Source organism: Hypanus sabinus, chromosome 5 (assembly GCF_030144855.1).
Source record: "Hypanus sabinus isolate sHypSab1 chromosome 5, sHypSab1.hap1, whole genome shotgun sequence".
Taxonomy (NCBI): domain Eukaryota; kingdom Metazoa; phylum Chordata; class Chondrichthyes; order Myliobatiformes; family Dasyatidae; genus Hypanus; species Hypanus sabinus.
In genome coordinates this window covers 150,523,656-150,540,607 of record NC_082710.1, presented here as the reverse complement: position 1 = coordinate 150,540,607, position 16,952 = coordinate 150,523,656, and the positions used below count along the sequence as shown (strand labels likewise).

Here is a 16,952-nt window from a genome sequence, read left to right as displayed (position 1 = left end):
ATCCAACACACCATAATCAGTACTGTCAACCGCCTCTGACTGCTACTGCGTCATAGAGTATAGAGTGTGGAAAGGAAAGACAACTTTATTCTGCATAAAACTTTGGGAACAGATGATGGGACAATGTAAAGGGATCTTCACTCAATGTATTAACCTGGTGTGTGTGATGGAACAGTGCAGATGGAGCTAAATTTTGTGTGCAACCCAAGGAGTGCATGATGCAACAGTGCAAAGGGATCTTTACTCTGTGTCAGATCCTGAGAATGTGTGCTGGGACAGCATAAGGGAGCTTCATTCTGTATCTGACCCTGCAGTGTGTAATGGGACTGTGTAAAAGGAAAATTTCTATATACCTACTCTTGCAGATAGGCAGGCTGTCGAGGGTATTGAGTTGGACCTTCATCTGTAACTGACAAGGAATCATTGGTGTAAAAGCAATCTGAGCGATCTTAATTACACCAGCAGCCACCCAGGACAGAGTTAAGTGACTGACGGGCACTGATGGGAACTGCTAGCTGCAGGAAAGGATGCATGATGAGCAATCGCAATGCAGGAGCCTTTCAGACATGCTGCCTTTGGACAGAAACTGGTGTACAGGATCCACTGCTCCCAAATCTGCAGCCAGCTTGGTAAGTAAGAATCTGCACCTCCAGAATCAACCATCTTCAGTAGTGTCTGCATCCCACATCCATGGACAGCCTCCCAACCCCAGAGATCCCCAGCAGAGCCTGGAGCAGAGACAACGCTTGGATCTGACTGGCTTGCTGGTCATAGCAGGCCAGACAGGTCAGATTTGTCCCCTTTAAAGAGACACCCAAGTGATTGAGCTGTCCCAAAGATGAAACCCCATCAACAACTGGGTTTTGATGGTCTAATCTCAGCTGCAGCCAAGCCTTTCATTTCTCATTAGCTGGTTGATTCTGTACATTGCTGTCCCCCACACCTCCCCTCCACAGTCCACCGCCATCCCCATGCCCACCCAGAGCCCACTAACCCCGAGCAGCCTCACTGACAGGTAGAGACTCATGGCACTTCAAAGGGGCGGCGGCCTTTAGCAAGTCATCCGCCACCTCAGACTGCGAGTGATTGTTGTCATGGGAAAAGAGCAGTGGGGAGGAGGTTTTGACAACTCTGTGAGTGAAGCAGGAGGTCATTCAGAGGAAGAAGCAAGCTGGTCGGTCAGCTTCTAAATCTAGACATTCAGCAGGAAAATATAAAGCATAAGTATTCATCACATTACGTTTTACTTGTCACCACCAACAACTTCCCAACTCCAGGTAAGTACAGTAACACGCACCGTGCCCGGGACAAATCTACGGCAGGAGCTGATTAGTGGGACCCAAGTTCTGGAGAGAGCAATGGTACTGGGAGTCAGCTAGCTGCTGTTCATCCAAAGATCAATCTAGAGAGAGATCTCCTAAAACGTCAGTGGGCACATGCCCATCATGTGAAGGAGGACTCAAATAGAGATCAACCATACACCAGAACAACATAGGCGCAGGACATCATGCAGCAGTAGGGTTTCCAGAATGGTCTGAGGTGCATGGCTGGTTCTGGTGACCATCTGTCCCTTAGTAGCACAGTGATATCCTTCTTATTCTGGGAGCAAGGTTCCAATGGAGGGTGATCCTCATTTCATCCTTTACCCAAGGAGCATTTAAAACTGATCCATTAATCTGCTCATTGTGTTCTGTATCATACATGGTAGAGAGATGTGGTCCGAACATGGGCAAATGAGACAAGCATAGACAGGCATAATTGCCAGCATGGGCGGGTTGGGCAGAAGGGCTAGTTTCCATGCTGTATGATCCTATGACTCTATGAAGTGGGCCAAGTTGGAGTGATGATGGTGTTAGGGAAAGGAACGGAAAAACAGGACACTGGATGCAGTACATCAGAGCCTCTGTCGCATCTCTCCACCATCTCATCTTTATGCAGGCATCTCCCCTCTTTACTATCAGTCCTGATGAAGGATCTCGACCCAAAGGGCCAGTGCCTATCCCCTCCCACAGATGCTTCTCGGCCCACCAGATTCCTCCGGCAGATGGTTTCTTGCTGCAGAATCCAGCATCTGCTGTCTGCAGTGGAATCATTCCTCCCAGCTGTGGTGAACTCGCACCCGGGACAAGCACAGCGTGCATGAGACTGGGGCCAGACATTCCCAGCATCTGCTGTCTGCAGTGGAATCATTCCTCCCAGCTGTGGTGAACTCGCACCCGGGACAAGCACAGCGTGCATGAGACTGGGGCCAGACATTCCCAGCATCTGCTGTCTGCAGTGGAATCATTCCTCCCAGCTGTGGTGAACTCGCACCCGGGACAAGCACAGCGTGCATGAGACTGGGGCCAGACATTCCCAGACGTCACCTGCACCAGAGATGCACCTCAGCCCATTCCAGAGGCCCTGACACTGAAGGGTGGCCTTTCTTTCCCATTATCCGGATGTTCAGCAGTGTCCATCCTCACACAGAGAGAAGGAATGGATCAAAGTTACAGCACGGACTGAATGCGTTTGTGGAACTACCCCTGATCTTCCCTTTTCTCTTTTGCTGATACTTCCATCCAGTCTGCAAATAATCCCCGATTAAAATAATCTGTTCAAAATCAAGCAATATTGTGTTTCGGACATGATGATGTAACAATGAAGTAAATAAGGGGAGCAATAGGCCACTCAGCCCCTCAAGCCTAGCCTACTATTCAATCTGACCATGGCTGATGCTTCCCAGGCCTCATCTGTTCCTCTGTACCAGTCCCTTCAGTCCTCAGTTTCCAGATCTCTGAAAAAACCTATTCTTCTTTAAGTTCAATATCCACAATCCAATGGAGTAGGGAATTCCAGGTCTCCTACTTGCAAAATCCGGAGTTTTCAGCCATTGCAGTACTCACACTTTAGTGCTGCAGTGCCTGTACAAAGCACTTAGAGCCACAACAATACTTACACATAATTAAAATCAAAACAAATTCAAGTGCTGGAATTCTGAAATAAAACTGCTGGAAGGACTGAGCAGGTCAGGCAATGTCTGTGGTGATATGAACAGATTTAACATTTCTGGTAAAAAAAAACACTTTCATGAGAACAAGGAAAGGGAGAAAAGACAGTACTTTTCAATATAAGGTAGAGGGGAAAATGGATAGAAAAATAAGTGAATATCATCAATAAGGTGAGACCAAATGAGTTAATGCAACAATTAGTGTAGGGCTCAGATTAGATGAAGTTTGCCTTGGCCATTTCTGCCTGAAATATGTTTGGTACAGTTCTTCTTCCTTGTCTATTTGCATAGTCTAGCATTCCGGGCATATGCTACAGCATCACTGTTAGCAATATATTAAAAATGGACACATGAACTAATCCTGACTGCTAATCATTCTGCTACCTTAACCTATTGGTCTCATCCTATAAGAGATATTTCCATGTTATGTCCACTCTTCTCCCAATTTCTCAGTGTTTGAAGATTAACTTATTTCATTCTTTCCCAATTCACTACCTGGAATGTTATGTCTCCTCTCCTCATAGATATCACTTGACCTGCTGAGTGTTTCCAACATTTTCTGGTTTTCTTTCAGACTTCCAACATAACCAAGTGAATTTTTTTTCTGTCTGCATGGTGGTTACATGGAGTGCATTGGCGGGGATTTCTGGAGGGAATATGGAACTAGGAATCCTGGAATTCTCTCGGATTCTGTTCCCTGGACTGTGGAGACTGAATCACTGGAGTGTGGGGGGGTAGTTTGGAGGATTTAATTACCTCCCTGGCCCCACCCATGAAGAACTTCTATCATAAACCATGTTCCGTTTGGGGTAAGGGACAGAGCTAGAGAGAAATTTTCCTTCATAAAATTTTTCAAATTACTGTGTAGACAAGGAATTCCCTATTGATAGCTGTACTTCACCAGGGCTGCTGCTTTAGTTGGTGCATAATTTGGAAAAAGTATAGTGCAAGTTAGAAGAAAACAACTTTACTTCCCATGTCCTGCCTAAGTAAGCAGTTAAGAGTCAACTATAATAGAATGTATTGAGGCACTAGCAGATTTGCTCTGCTTCAAGTTACTTGATGAACAAGGAGGGATTTTTATGAAACTCATAGTTCAAAGTTACTGCCTTATTAACATTATTATTATTAATTCTGAGTTTATTTACTAATATGGATTTAAATTGCCGATCTGCTACAATGGAACTCAAAATCAGGTGATCAAATCAATGGCCTCCCTCCTTAACTTCTTATTGTCATATTCAGTAAAACAACCTTCCTCTTGCAGCGAGAATCTTAAAATGGGTAGTCAATGCACTCTGTCTATACTACTGATTGCCTCAGTAAAGCAACCAAAGTATCTAAGACTTTTCTCGCCACTGACATTCTCTCTTCTCCACCCTCATATTGGGCAGAAGATACAAAAGCCTGAAAGCTCAAGACTATTGCATACCCTCTTGTATGATAAGATGGAGTCGCTATCTACCTTGTACCTTATTGTCTACCTACACTGCTCTCTCTGTAACACTTTATCCTGCACTTAGTTATTGTTTTTCCTTCTTCACATCTATCCACTGATAAAATTGTCTATATGAGTGGCATGCAAAACAAAGGTTTCACTGTACCTTCCAACTGTTGACAATAATAAACCAATTTACCATGGGAACTCTGCTGAACACAAAGTTAATGTAGGTCGTTCAACCTCACTGGTTAATTTTACCCTTTAATTAGTTAATGCATGGTTTTATATCAACTCCATCTTATTTTTGAAGTCTGATATATTTATAACAAAAACCTAATTTTGCTGTGTGTGATTAACTCTTCCCAACCCCAGCCGGGGATCAAGTCTTGAAGGAATGAGTTCCTGATTCGTCAAGGTACCCAGAGGCAGCCTGGCTCTGATTTCATGTTGCCTACCTGAATGAAGCACACTCTCTCCACAGGAAATATTAACTTTCTGAATAAATCTTTTAATCATCTTAGCTAGTTTAGTTAGATAGGCTCGGATGAAGAGACTTACCAGTAAAACTTAAACTACTTTTCTCTCCATAGATACTACCTCTCCTGCTGTGGTTCCAATATTTCCCATTTATATTTCAGACTACCTGCATCTGCAGTTTCCTTTTCAGGTTTTTTTAATTACCTAACAATTATCGAAATTCAAGGTTATACAGCCCAAAGAAAGAATTTTGCTTTTTGTCTCCAGTATCAATCCTGTAATGGACTGGTCTCCAGTAGACTATAGCAGACAGAAGTTTGAGGCCGCTTAAGGTTGTAGTTTCAAAGTTTTGTTGCTTTAGTATACAAGTTATTCTGTATTCAAGAATAGCTTTCATTAAGGCTTTGATTGATTTAGTGTCTTTCAGTTTAGAGATACAGAACCCCTTGAAATCCCACACTACTTTGTTAAGGAACAGCTACTTCCCTTCAACTATAAGATTCTTGAAGCAACCTGTATAACCCTAGCCCTACCTCAGTAATGGAAAACTATTGATAACCTCCTGCACTTAGCATGGACTTGTTTCTAACTGTGTTTTTATTTATACGAAGGTGCTGTTCTGCAGAGTCTTTCTTTCTCCTCTAAGCTGTGTAGGTTCTGTATAATTTTTATTATTGAGTATTGTCTGAATCTACATGCCTGTAATGTTGCTGTAAGAAAGTTTATCATCGTACCTGGACCTCAATGTGCTTTTGCATATGAGAGTAGTGGACTCAGCCAATAAATACATTATGGACACATCCCTCCCCACATCAAAGTATGCCTCCAGAAGGCAACATCAACCATCAAAGATCCCACTGTTCAGGCCATGCCATATTCTAAGCTACCATCAGGCAGGAGGCACATGCACCTGGAGTCCCATACCACCAGCTTCAAGAACAACTACTATCCCTTCAACCAATACAATCCTAATGACTACAGTTTAGCAACACTGACCACTTGAAACTAAAATAGACTTAATTTTTTTTGTTCTAATTGTATTTTCTTGTAAAAATGTGTATATAATTTATGTTTAATTTATGCTTTTCAGCCTGAAGTCCCTCAGCACCACGTTCAGGCTTCCCTTCAACCATGTGGTTCTTGAACCAACTGGGAAAACCCTAATCACTACTTCAATATAGCAAAACTATGAGCACCTTGCACTACAATGCTCTAATTTTGTTTAAATTCTATTCTTTCTTGTATAATTTAGTATAATGCATGTTTATATTTTCTTCTGAATGTGCAGTTTCTAACGTTACATGACCGAGAATCTGCTTCAATCAAGCTTTTGCATACAGCGGTGAAAGCATATGCTTGTGCATATGACTATAAACTCAAAAGAAAAAAAAATAAACTGGACTTGGCTTTCCTCCCTACAAAGAGATGGAGAAGGTGTTGCATTGTGTTTCCCACCCCGCCTACCCCCAACACTCCCAACCACCCCCAACACTTCCCTTCCTTGGAAGGCAGGACTCCTACAGCACAGACAGTATTACCTGCGTCACCTCAGTCTCGATGACCTGAGGAACCTCACTTGTGACGGTGGCCACAGTAGACTCAGTAGCCTCCTGCCCCTCCGTGTAAGTCTCATACACAACCTCCTCTTCGTAGAGAGCTGGGTCAGTCAGGTCCTGCACCGGTTTGCAATGGGAGAAGATTGCGTTAGTGGGCTGGGGATCTTGGGGAGGGAGAGGCAGGAGAAGGTTCAAGGACAACAATGACAAAGTGCCATGAGGATGGAGGCCCTTATCGCAGAGATAATGGGCAGCAAGAGCAAGACAATGGAGCAAGTGAACAAGAGAATGAGAAAGAAGAGAGATGAACGGGATCTATCCAGTATCTTTCTATGGAATCCTGGATGAAAGATCTGGATCAGGGCCCATGGGAGACTATGTCTCTACCTTTTGGAAGCTGCTTACTTGAGTCCTCTGCTGTGTGATTTTGGTGGCAGCTTTGGTGGCGGCTTTGGTGGTGGCAGGCCTGGCATGAGCTGCTTTCACAGTCGGAGTCCGGCCAGTGCGCAGCTTGGCGGAGGCGGACTTCGACCACGTTGCCGCTTTAGTGGCAGCCGTGAACACCTTCACTCTCGATTTAGCACTGCCAGCCCCTGCCTGCTTCCATCCGTGGCCTTTCACTCTCTGGTGATGGTGGTGATGAAAGATGGAATGATGGATGAAACCATGGAAGAGAAGAGAAAGAATGGGCGAGACAATGAGGAGGAATGACGGGATGCATGGAATTGCAAATCCTCCAATCCAGGATGTGAGCACCAGGTCACGGCATTGATAAGAAGGTCCTGATGTAGATTACCCCCCACCTGTCTCACCACCCTCTGTCTGGCCTTCTGTCTCACGTTCTTTCTGAATGTGTCCAATCCACACAAATCTGACCATCTCTTTCACCCATCCTCCATATGTCTCATCCTCTGTCTGACTGTGTCTCACTATTTGTCTTCACCTACGCTACATCTGTCTTGCAATCTTTCTGACTGTGTCTCGCCCTCACTGTACCTGATCATCAGTCTCACCCTCTGTCTGACAAAATGTCTTACTCACCGTCCATCTGGCTATGTCTCATTCTCTGCCCAACTCTTTTGACCCCCCTCCCTGTCTGACTGTCTCACACTGAGACTGACTGTGTCTCATCTACACTATGTCTGACCATCAGTCTCACCTATACTATGTCTGACCGTCTGCCTCACCTGTCCTCCACCTGGCATCTGTCTCACCTGCTCAATATCTGGCCATCTGTCTCACTACCCATCTATCTGCCTTGGCCTCTGTATGTCAATCTCCCTATCTCATACATCTTCTGTCTGTCTCACTCACTCACCTGTCCCACATTTTGACTCAACCCCCACTGTCTGGCTGTCTGCCTTGCACCCCCTCCTCCTCCAGTTGACCATCCATCTCATACCTCCTCCATCTGACCGTCTCACCCAGCCACTGTCCATCTCCCTCACAGGTCTGCACCCCTGTCCCTACTCGGTGTACATGGACATGCCAGGCCCCAGCTCCCTGGCACACTCATCACATCTGTGTTATTCTTAATCCCTCCCCTTACCGTTCCCTCCATTCTTCCCATCTCCTAGCACCACTCCCCCTTTCCCATTACCCTTTCTCTCGCTTGGTCTTATAAACACCCAGGCCTGGTGCTCTGAACAAGCTCTGCAACAATGGAAGCAGATGATGATGGGTGAAAACACATGGTAGCAACAGATGACAAAACAGACAACACCTTGGACACAGACAAGATCATACCCTCCCAGTCACCCTCCTTTTACCTGCCCCGGAACAGCCGTCTCGCTCAGCCCCACAGCCTGTGGAGCCTGGGTCTGAAACTCCTCGTAATATTCATAGTACTCGTAATCTTCATCATAGTACTACCAGTGGGAGAGACAGACAGGACAGGTCAGGGCCGAAAGGGTTAGAGCACAAAATAAGAGAGTTCTCACAAGTTTTTGTTCATGTTGCGGGACTAGGGTTTAGTTTTTAAGTCTCTCTAAGATGTAAAAGACAAGGAGCTGAGGTGGTGAATCCTTGGGGGGGTCTGAAGACTCAGTGATGAGGGAGGATCTTATTACATGGAACTGCCCAGTCACCCATCCAAGAGAGCCCTGAAGCGATTACAACGGAGCACATGTACAAACTGACTCATGACAGCTCTTCATTGTCATTCTGCCGGGGTTAGATCATGGAGGTCCTGCTAGGAACGAGGGAGCTGGACCAAACATTCCCAATGAGATGGTATAACATCCTGTTGGGATTGGACTTTCCCAAGAAATGGAGTGATGATCCTACAGGGATCGGATCTTCCCAAAGTGACAGAATGATGCTCTGTGGGATTGGATCTTTGCAATGAAATGGAATGATATCCTGTAAGGTACACTATTGAACCTGGACCTCTCCAGTGACATGGAGTGAAGGCCTTGCTGGGTTTAGGCATTCCAAGGGAAATGATCCATCTGGGATTGGATCTTCCCACTATGATGGAATGATGTTCTACTGGGATTTAATCTCCGTATTGGGATTTGATCTTCCTAAAATGATCGAATGATGTTCTATTGGAATTAGATCTCTGCATTGGAATGATCTGGGATTGGATTTTCCCACTGTGATGGAATGATGTTCTTCTGGGATTAGATCTCCTCATTGACATGGAATGATAGACCTTTCCATGTTGATGGAGCTATGCCCTGTTGGGATTGTACCTTGGGCAGTTCTTCCCACTGAGGGTTCTGCTTGGTAGGATGCTCACAGTTTTCTGCAGATTGGTTCCTAATACCTCTACCAGTTTGGGTTGCTCTCTTGATGGATTCCAACACCAATTGATGAGGGGCTCCTTTCCATTGATTTGAAGCAGAGACAGGTTCATATCTGCCACTCACGACAAAAAAGGCAGCAGCCCCCTGAACAGAATCCCTCAGGGGGTTGGGGAAAGGACATGAACAAAAACTGCTGATGGAATCTCTTAAGTCAACCTATGCAATCACAGACTGAGTCATGTTATTCAATATTCTCAGCAAAAGCAGTCAATATCGCCATAAAAGTTAACATCTGCCACTCAGGAAGCAGACCAGTGATTGGTCCAAAGACTAAGAATGGGCAGATGCTGAAGGTCCAAAATAAAAATGGAACAATACGGTAAGCACTCAGCAGATCAGGCAGTCCTCTGGAGAGTTAGGAGCACCATTGACATTTCAAATTGACAGATTCTCCTTTGAATCAGTAGACATGAGAAAATGAGTCTGTTTTCAGCTCCGAAAGTAGATAACATAGAGAGGAGAACGGGATGTCTGGGATCAAGCGAGAAGTTTAATCAAAGACTTTACCCCATTCTCATCCCAACTCTCCTTCAACTTACGATGACCTTATCCACTTCTGACAAGTGGTCCAGAATTTCCACAGTAATTCTCTTTCTCCCTCTATAGATAGTGCCTGATCTACTGAGAATGCCTGCCACACTCCATTTCTATTTGGGACTGCATTCATGTCTGTCAATTTAGCGCACTTAAAGAGAAACTTGCGTGGGGGGGGGGGTGGTGTTTGGGATAGGAGGTCTTTGCTGAGGCCCCTTCCTCAGCCATGCAGTCACTCTTGGGTAGAAGCAACTCCTGTTTTTCCAGTGCTGACCACATCAGGGAACAGGAGCAATCGCTCCAGCCGAGCCAGTCGAAGGAGCTGAGGAAAGGTTTGGATTCAAGCACTCATGCCCTGAGTGTGACCTTTGGAGGGTGGGGCAGGGAAACTGGGGGCAGTGGAAGTTGTCCAGTTTCAGAATCCTCACAAATGCAAGTGCAAAGGACACGCCACACTGAGCTGGTAGAAGAGACTGTCTGGCAAGTGATAGGTGGGACATGTTGGGGTTTTGGGTGTCAAATAGAGAGCAGGGGGTTCTTAGAGGGGTCAGAGTGGTAGCTGGAGTCAGACAGTGGAGGGTGGGGGTGCTGATCAGATCAACGGAGGCAGACCTAGAGAAGGTGTAGCACAAGGGTCAGTGAAGAAGACAGGGCTGGAGTTGGGGTTCAGAGACAAAAAAAAAGGCAGAGCTAGCGGGAGGTCAGCATGGAGACGAAAGTGCTTGGAAATGTCAAACAGGAACAGGCAGGGCATGAGTATAGAGAAGGGAAAAAGGCCGAGACTGAGGGGGCACAGTGGGTGAAGGAATGGAGTGGAAAACCGGGCGGGGTCAGAGTAAAGGAGACCAGGCCTGGGAAGTGGGTGGAGCCTGTTGGGTTAAGGAACAGGGCCTGAGGTCAAAGGTGTGGGGCATGGAGCTCACGGTGTGGCGGAGGTAAATACATGAGAGGGATCAAGGTCTGGAATTGGGTGCAGCACTAGCAAGATCCAGGATCTGGGCGTGGGCCTGGTTAGCAGGATTGCTGGGGATGAGGGCTGAGTCTGGGTCACTGGCGGTCACACAGAGAGCATCACATTGACATTCTCATCCACAACCTCCCTCCAAGTTCTGAGGATAGTCCAGCAACAGTGCCAGAGGCATGCTGATCTTCCAGAGAAGATCCTTAGCTAGGCAGAGGGTGGGAAAACCATCAACAATCAACCATTGATACAAGTCAGCAGTCCCTTCTGGGAGCAGATGACCGCTCAGTGCCATTGGCTCAGCCAACTGAGGGCTAGGAGCACAAGTGGTTTCCCAGGCAACCAGCCCACAACGTGTCACCATTGTAGCATCTTGGCGAGTCCACAACTGGTCTACTCAGTCCACCATCTGATGGCGCGCAGATGGTTCGCGGCTTGGCCGGTGTTAGTGTGCACGGTGGGAGCAGAGACAGACAGCAGAAGGAGCAATGGGGGAGTGAGCAGGGAGTGGGAGGGTCCCTATTCTAGCAGCCCATGGAGACCTGGGGCCATGGAGTATCCTTGGGGGCCATGCCCGTGGCCAAGGCTGACTGATAATAAGTTAACTGCTGCCTTCATCTCTCAAAGGACAGAACGCAGCCAAGGACTCCATCTCACATCCTTGTGGTATGCTTGGTCCCTGCAGTCTAAATCTGTAGCATGGAACAGTATAGAAGCAGGCCCTTCGGCCCACCAACCTTGCTTGATCCACCTGTTTACGCTGATGCCATTTCATTCTCACACCCCCTCCCGATTTCACCCCTTGGCTACGCACAGATGGGCCATTCACAGTAAAGCCACTGATGGAAACTGGTCTCGCGGGCATGCACAGACTCCATGCATGCTCGAGCTCAGGAGGTCAGGGTCACACCCAGGTCTTTGGGACTGTGAGGCAACAGCTCTACCCACTGTGCCATGGTGGCCAGCTGTTCCTATACATTACCATGGGTAGGTTACCACTGCCCATTACCAAGACTTGCTCCTTTTATCATTAATGGAGACATTTCACCCACTTTCATTTCAGAAATCTTTGATGAAATGGCAACAACTTGGCTTGAACTCTGAGCTCTGTTCACTGAGGTTAGTCAGTGGGCTGGGATCCCCTGGAACGAGGAGTGAAACAAATGGCGGTGGGGTTGGGGTAGAGTCCTCAAGTACTTACATACTCCTTCAAGCCGGGGTCCTGACTCTGGGGGTAGTCGGGGATGGGAGTGTCACAGTCCGGGCTGTAGTGCTGGCAATAGTCGAAGGCAGCCTGGGGATCTGAGGAGATCAACAGCTGCTGGATGTCACCCTGAGGGACAGAGAGAGAGAAACAAGGGAGATATCATATTGATGGTGATGTTGGTTTATTATAGTCACATCAATATTCATAGAAAATTTATTATCAAATGCATATATGATACCATATACAACGCTGAGATACATTTTCTTGTGGGCACACACAATAAATCCAATAACCATAATAGAATCAATGAAAGACCACACCAACAGGGACGCCAACTAGGGTGCAAAAGACAACAATCTGTGCAAACTCAAAATGAAAGAAAAAAGAAATAATAATAATAATAATATATAAGCAATAAGTATCAAGAAAATGAGATGAAGATTTGCTAAAGTGAATCCGTAGGTTGTGAGAACAGTTCAGTGCTGGGGCAAAGTGAAGTTGAGCGAAGTTATCTCCTTTAGTTCAAGAGCCTGATGGTTGAGAGGTAATAACTGTTCTTGAACCTGCTCATGTGACTCCTGAGGCTCCTGTGCTTTCTTCCTGATGACAGCAGTAAGAAGAGAGCATGACCTGGGTGTTGAGGGGTCCCTGATGATGGATGCTGCTTTCCTGTGACAACACTCAGTGTAGATGAGCTAAATGATGGGGAGGGTTCTACCCTTCTTAGACAGCACTATATCCACTACTCTGTAGAATTTTTACACTGTAGAATTTTTTATTCAAGGGCATTGGTATTTCCATACCAGGTTGTGACGTAGCCAGTCAATATACTCTCCACTACACATGCACAGAAGTTTGTCAAAGCTTCAGATACATGGCGAATCTTCATAAACCCCTAAGGAAACAAAGGGGATTCTGTGATTTCTTCATAATTGCACTTACGTTCGGAGCCCAGGACAGGTCCTCTGAAATAATAACACCAAGAAAGTTAAAGTTGCTGAACCTCTCCACCTCTGATCCACCAATGCAGACTAACTCATGGACCTCAAGTTTCCCTCACCTGAAGTCAATAATCATCTCCTTGGTCTTGCTGACATTGAGTAACTCTGGTGTTGTTGTGGCACCACTTTATTCTCCCTCCTTTATGCTGATTCAGCTATGGCAGGTGTCATCAGCAAATTTAAATATAGCATTAGATCTGTGCTTAGCCACACAGGCATAAGTGTAAAGCAAGTAGAGCAGTGGGCAAAGCACCAGCCTTGTGGTGTTCTTGTGCTGATGGAGATCAGGGAGGAGATGTTGTTGCCAATCCAAACTGACAGCGGTCTGCAAGTGAGGAAATTGGAGATCAAGGATTTGCACAAGGAATTATTGAGGCCTAAGTATTAAAGCTTATTGATTAGATTTGAGGGGATTAAGTTTATTGAATGCCAAGCTGTAGTTGTTAAAGAGTATTCTAATTTATGCATCTTCACTGTCCGAATGTTCCAGGGTTGAGTGAAGATAGGTACAATGCCAAGATACAGTGAAACATGTCCTACGTACTGTTCATACAGATCAAGACATGACACAGTGTGTTGAGTGAATATAATGCAGAATGAAGTGTAAAAGCTAATTAAAAAGTGTAGTGCAGGTACACAATAAAGTGCAAAATCATAACAACGTAGAGTGTTTGGCCAAAAGTCGATCTATTATACAAGAGGTACAATAATGACTCGGTTAACAGTGGGATTGAACTGGTCCTTAAGCCTGGTGAGGCTTTTGTATCTTCTGCTCATTGGGTGGGGGCGCGGTGCAGCAAAGAGGCCATGACCAGGGTGGGGTACTTGATTATGCTGGCTGTTTCCTGAGGCAGCAACAAGTATAGACAGAGGGGAGGCTGTTTGCTGTGACGCACTAGGGTTTGGACCATCAGGAAGAGGAGGCTACTGTCCTTCAAGATTGGCCAAGGTGGATACACAAGTCCTTGTGGCATTTGTAGCACAGATGCGCACTGAGACTACATTGGCTTCTCGTTTCAGAGTCACAGAGCAATGAAACAGACCCCTTGACCCATTGTGTCTGCACTGACCATCAACTACCCTATTTCATTCATTCAATTCTCCCCACCCCTGATTCTGCCCCTTGCCTTCACACTGGGGGCAATTCACAGCTGCCGATTAACCCACCCGACCACAATGGGAGCACCTCGGCAAACTCACCTGGTCACACAGAGGACATGCAAACTCCACACACAGACAGAATTGCGATTAAACCCTGTTCTCTGGATCTGTGACCCTACCCACTGCCCCAATGTCCCACCCAATCAAGCCTGTTATTTCTGATGAACCCTAATTATACAATGACCTCTCACTGATCCTGCCCACCATGTCTTCCTATTCTGTCCCAGCCAGGCAGACTCCACCCCGACTAGCCACATCATCGCTCTGCGATCATTCCTAAGACCCCAGCTCCAGAGGGAGTGTAATGATTACACATGCCCTCGCCAAACCACAGGCAGATGCTCAACCCTTAACCCCCCCCACCCATCTGTTCAGTGGTCACCGGTCCAGTGTCTGAACTGCAACAACGCAGTGTTTCTTCAACAGTACTAGCCAGAAGATCATTCATCTTGAACACAGGTAGAGGTAGCTTCACTCTGTGTCTGACCCTGAGAGTGTGAGATGGGACAGAGTAAAGGGTGCTTCATTCTCTACCTGACCCTGGGTGAGAATGATGGGGCAGTGTAGAGGGAGCCTCACTCTGTGTCCGATGCCAAGAGTGTGTGACAGAACAGTGCGGCAGGATCGTCACTCTTTTTCTGACTTGTAATGTTCCTGTCTTAAAACTTACGAACGGTTTAAAGAATCAATGGTACATAATTTCCGAAGGCTGTTTGCCTGAACATACTGAAAAATTTAATCCATTTGTGTTATTTGTGTGGCGACAGTTTCACTGCTATCTGTGCTTGGAAGATGTTTCCCCCATAGCCCAGCCAACCTGAATTCGATCAGATGCGGTCCCCAACTGCAGGAGCACAGTGAGGTTAAGTTATTGTGACTTAAGGTTAAGTGAGCCAGTTAACAAATCCCAGAACTGCAGACGTTATCCTGCAGGCTAATACAGTAAAAAATAAATATATATACATATTATCTTATGTATTTATATTTGTTTTATTTTATTTAGTATTATTGTGTTCTTTATCTTTTGTAGGGATCGGGGTTGTGCTGCACCAGATACAGGCTGACAATTATTTTATTCTACTTACACTTGTGTACAGGAAGTGACATTAAACAGCCTTGTCTCTTACCTCAGGTAAGTGCAGCACACTCTCAGGATTCTGCGGATTTAAATCCCCATTCCTGAGACATAAAATCTAGTCCTCCTCTTCCAGTACAGCACCAGATGCCCCAATGTATACTTCCTTGCTGACTTCACAATAGCAAGAGAACTGTGCATTGCCCCATTGCTTGTAACAAAACAAATATTCAGTTGAATCTCCAACCTTTCAGGTGAGTCCATATTTACTGCAGTAGTATTTCATTGACTTTGAATGTTTTCACAGTTTAGCCCAAGCCTTGAAGGTCAGAGGTTCGAGAGCAATCCCTCAAGGAGTGTTTGAAGTGTCTGAATCTGTCTCCAAAGAGTTGAGAAGGATGAAGGGAGCATCTCACTGAAACCTACCAAACACTGAAGGATATGGATAGAGTAGACGTCAAGGGTGCGCTTCCAATAGAAGGAAAGTCGAGGATACAAGGTCATAGCTTCAGAATAAAGGGATGATGCTTTAAAACTGAAATAAGGAGGAATTTCCTCAGCCAGATGGTGGTGAATCTGTGGAATTTGTTAAAAGAGGCTGTGCAGGCCAAGTCATCTTGTGTATTTAAGGCAGAGATTGATAGGTTGTTGTTTGATGAGAGGTTTAAGAGTTACTGGGAGAAGAGTGAGCATGGGGTTGGAAAAGATCAGTTAGGACTGAACGGTGGACCAGATTCAATGGGCCAAATGGCCTAATTCTGCCCCTATAACATATGGTCTCTTACCTCAAACACCTCCTCATCTAGGATCCTGGTTCCAAACACCACAATGCCTTTGGTATCAATGATGGGCTTGTTGCTGCGGGGTAGAGACTTGACCACGGTCTTCTTACAGTCAACGATCATGGTGACCTTCTTCTTCTGTACACTGATGGCCAGCCGGTGCCACCTGTCAGTAAGAGAACCGGACCAAGTGTTTAGAGACAAGGTGAGATGGTGTGGGTGGTCACCGGGTTACAACATGATGCTGCTCAAGAGAGGCCGCTTTGGACCTTTGTACATAGGAGCAGAATCAGGCCATTTAGTGCATCAACTTGGCTGATTTACCCTCCAAACCCCATCTCCTGCCTTCTCCACGTAACCTTTAATGCCCTTAATATTTATTAGCCCCCATAGCTGTTACAATGAAATCCACATATTCACCATCCTCAGTCTGAAAAAATTCCCCATCATCTCTGTTCTGACAGGATGTTATTTCATTCTGAGGCTATCCTCTGGACTTAGACTCGCCCACTACTGGAAACATCCTCTCCACGTCCATTTTATCCAGGGCTTTCAATATTAAAAGGCTCTAATAAGATTTCCCACTCATCCTTTGAAACTGCAATAAAACAGGCCCAGGGTATTCAGATGACCCTCATAAATTAACCCTTTCATCCCTGGGATCATTCTTGTTAACCTCTTCTGGATTCTCGCCAACACCAGTACCCTTCCCTTAGATATGTGGCCCAAAAATGCTCATATGCATCAAATGTGATCTGACCTTATAAAGCCTGAGGTGTACATTCTGGCCTTTTTATTCCAGTCCATTTCAAATTAACGGTAACATTGCACTCGTCTTCTTTATTACGACTCAATCTACAAGTTCATCTTCAGGGAATCCTGCACTAGGACTCACGTCCCTTTGCAAATCTAATTTCTAAATTCTCTCCCCATTTAGAAAATAGTCTACACTTTTATT

The 16,952-nt window shown here is 45.7% G+C and overlaps 1 protein-coding gene across 1 annotated transcript in view; it reads right to left on the bottom strand.

Annotated features, from left to right (window-relative positions):
* The window catches only part of LOC132394459 (collagen alpha-1(V) chain-like), a 251,204-nt gene that overhangs the window by 142,249 nt on the left and 92,003 nt on the right, over window positions 1-16,952 (bottom strand). Inside the window, exons 4-7 of the mRNA XM_059970642.1 lie at window positions 15,998-16,160; window positions 11,970-12,101; window positions 8,233-8,331; window positions 6,446-6,580 (exon numbers count right to left, since the gene is read on the bottom strand). Coding sequence (XP_059826625.1) covers window positions 6,446-6,580; window positions 8,233-8,331; window positions 11,970-12,101; window positions 15,998-16,160 — 529 coding nt within the window. The remainder of the gene's footprint in view (window positions 1-6,445; window positions 6,581-8,232; window positions 8,332-11,969; window positions 12,102-15,997; window positions 16,161-16,952) is intronic.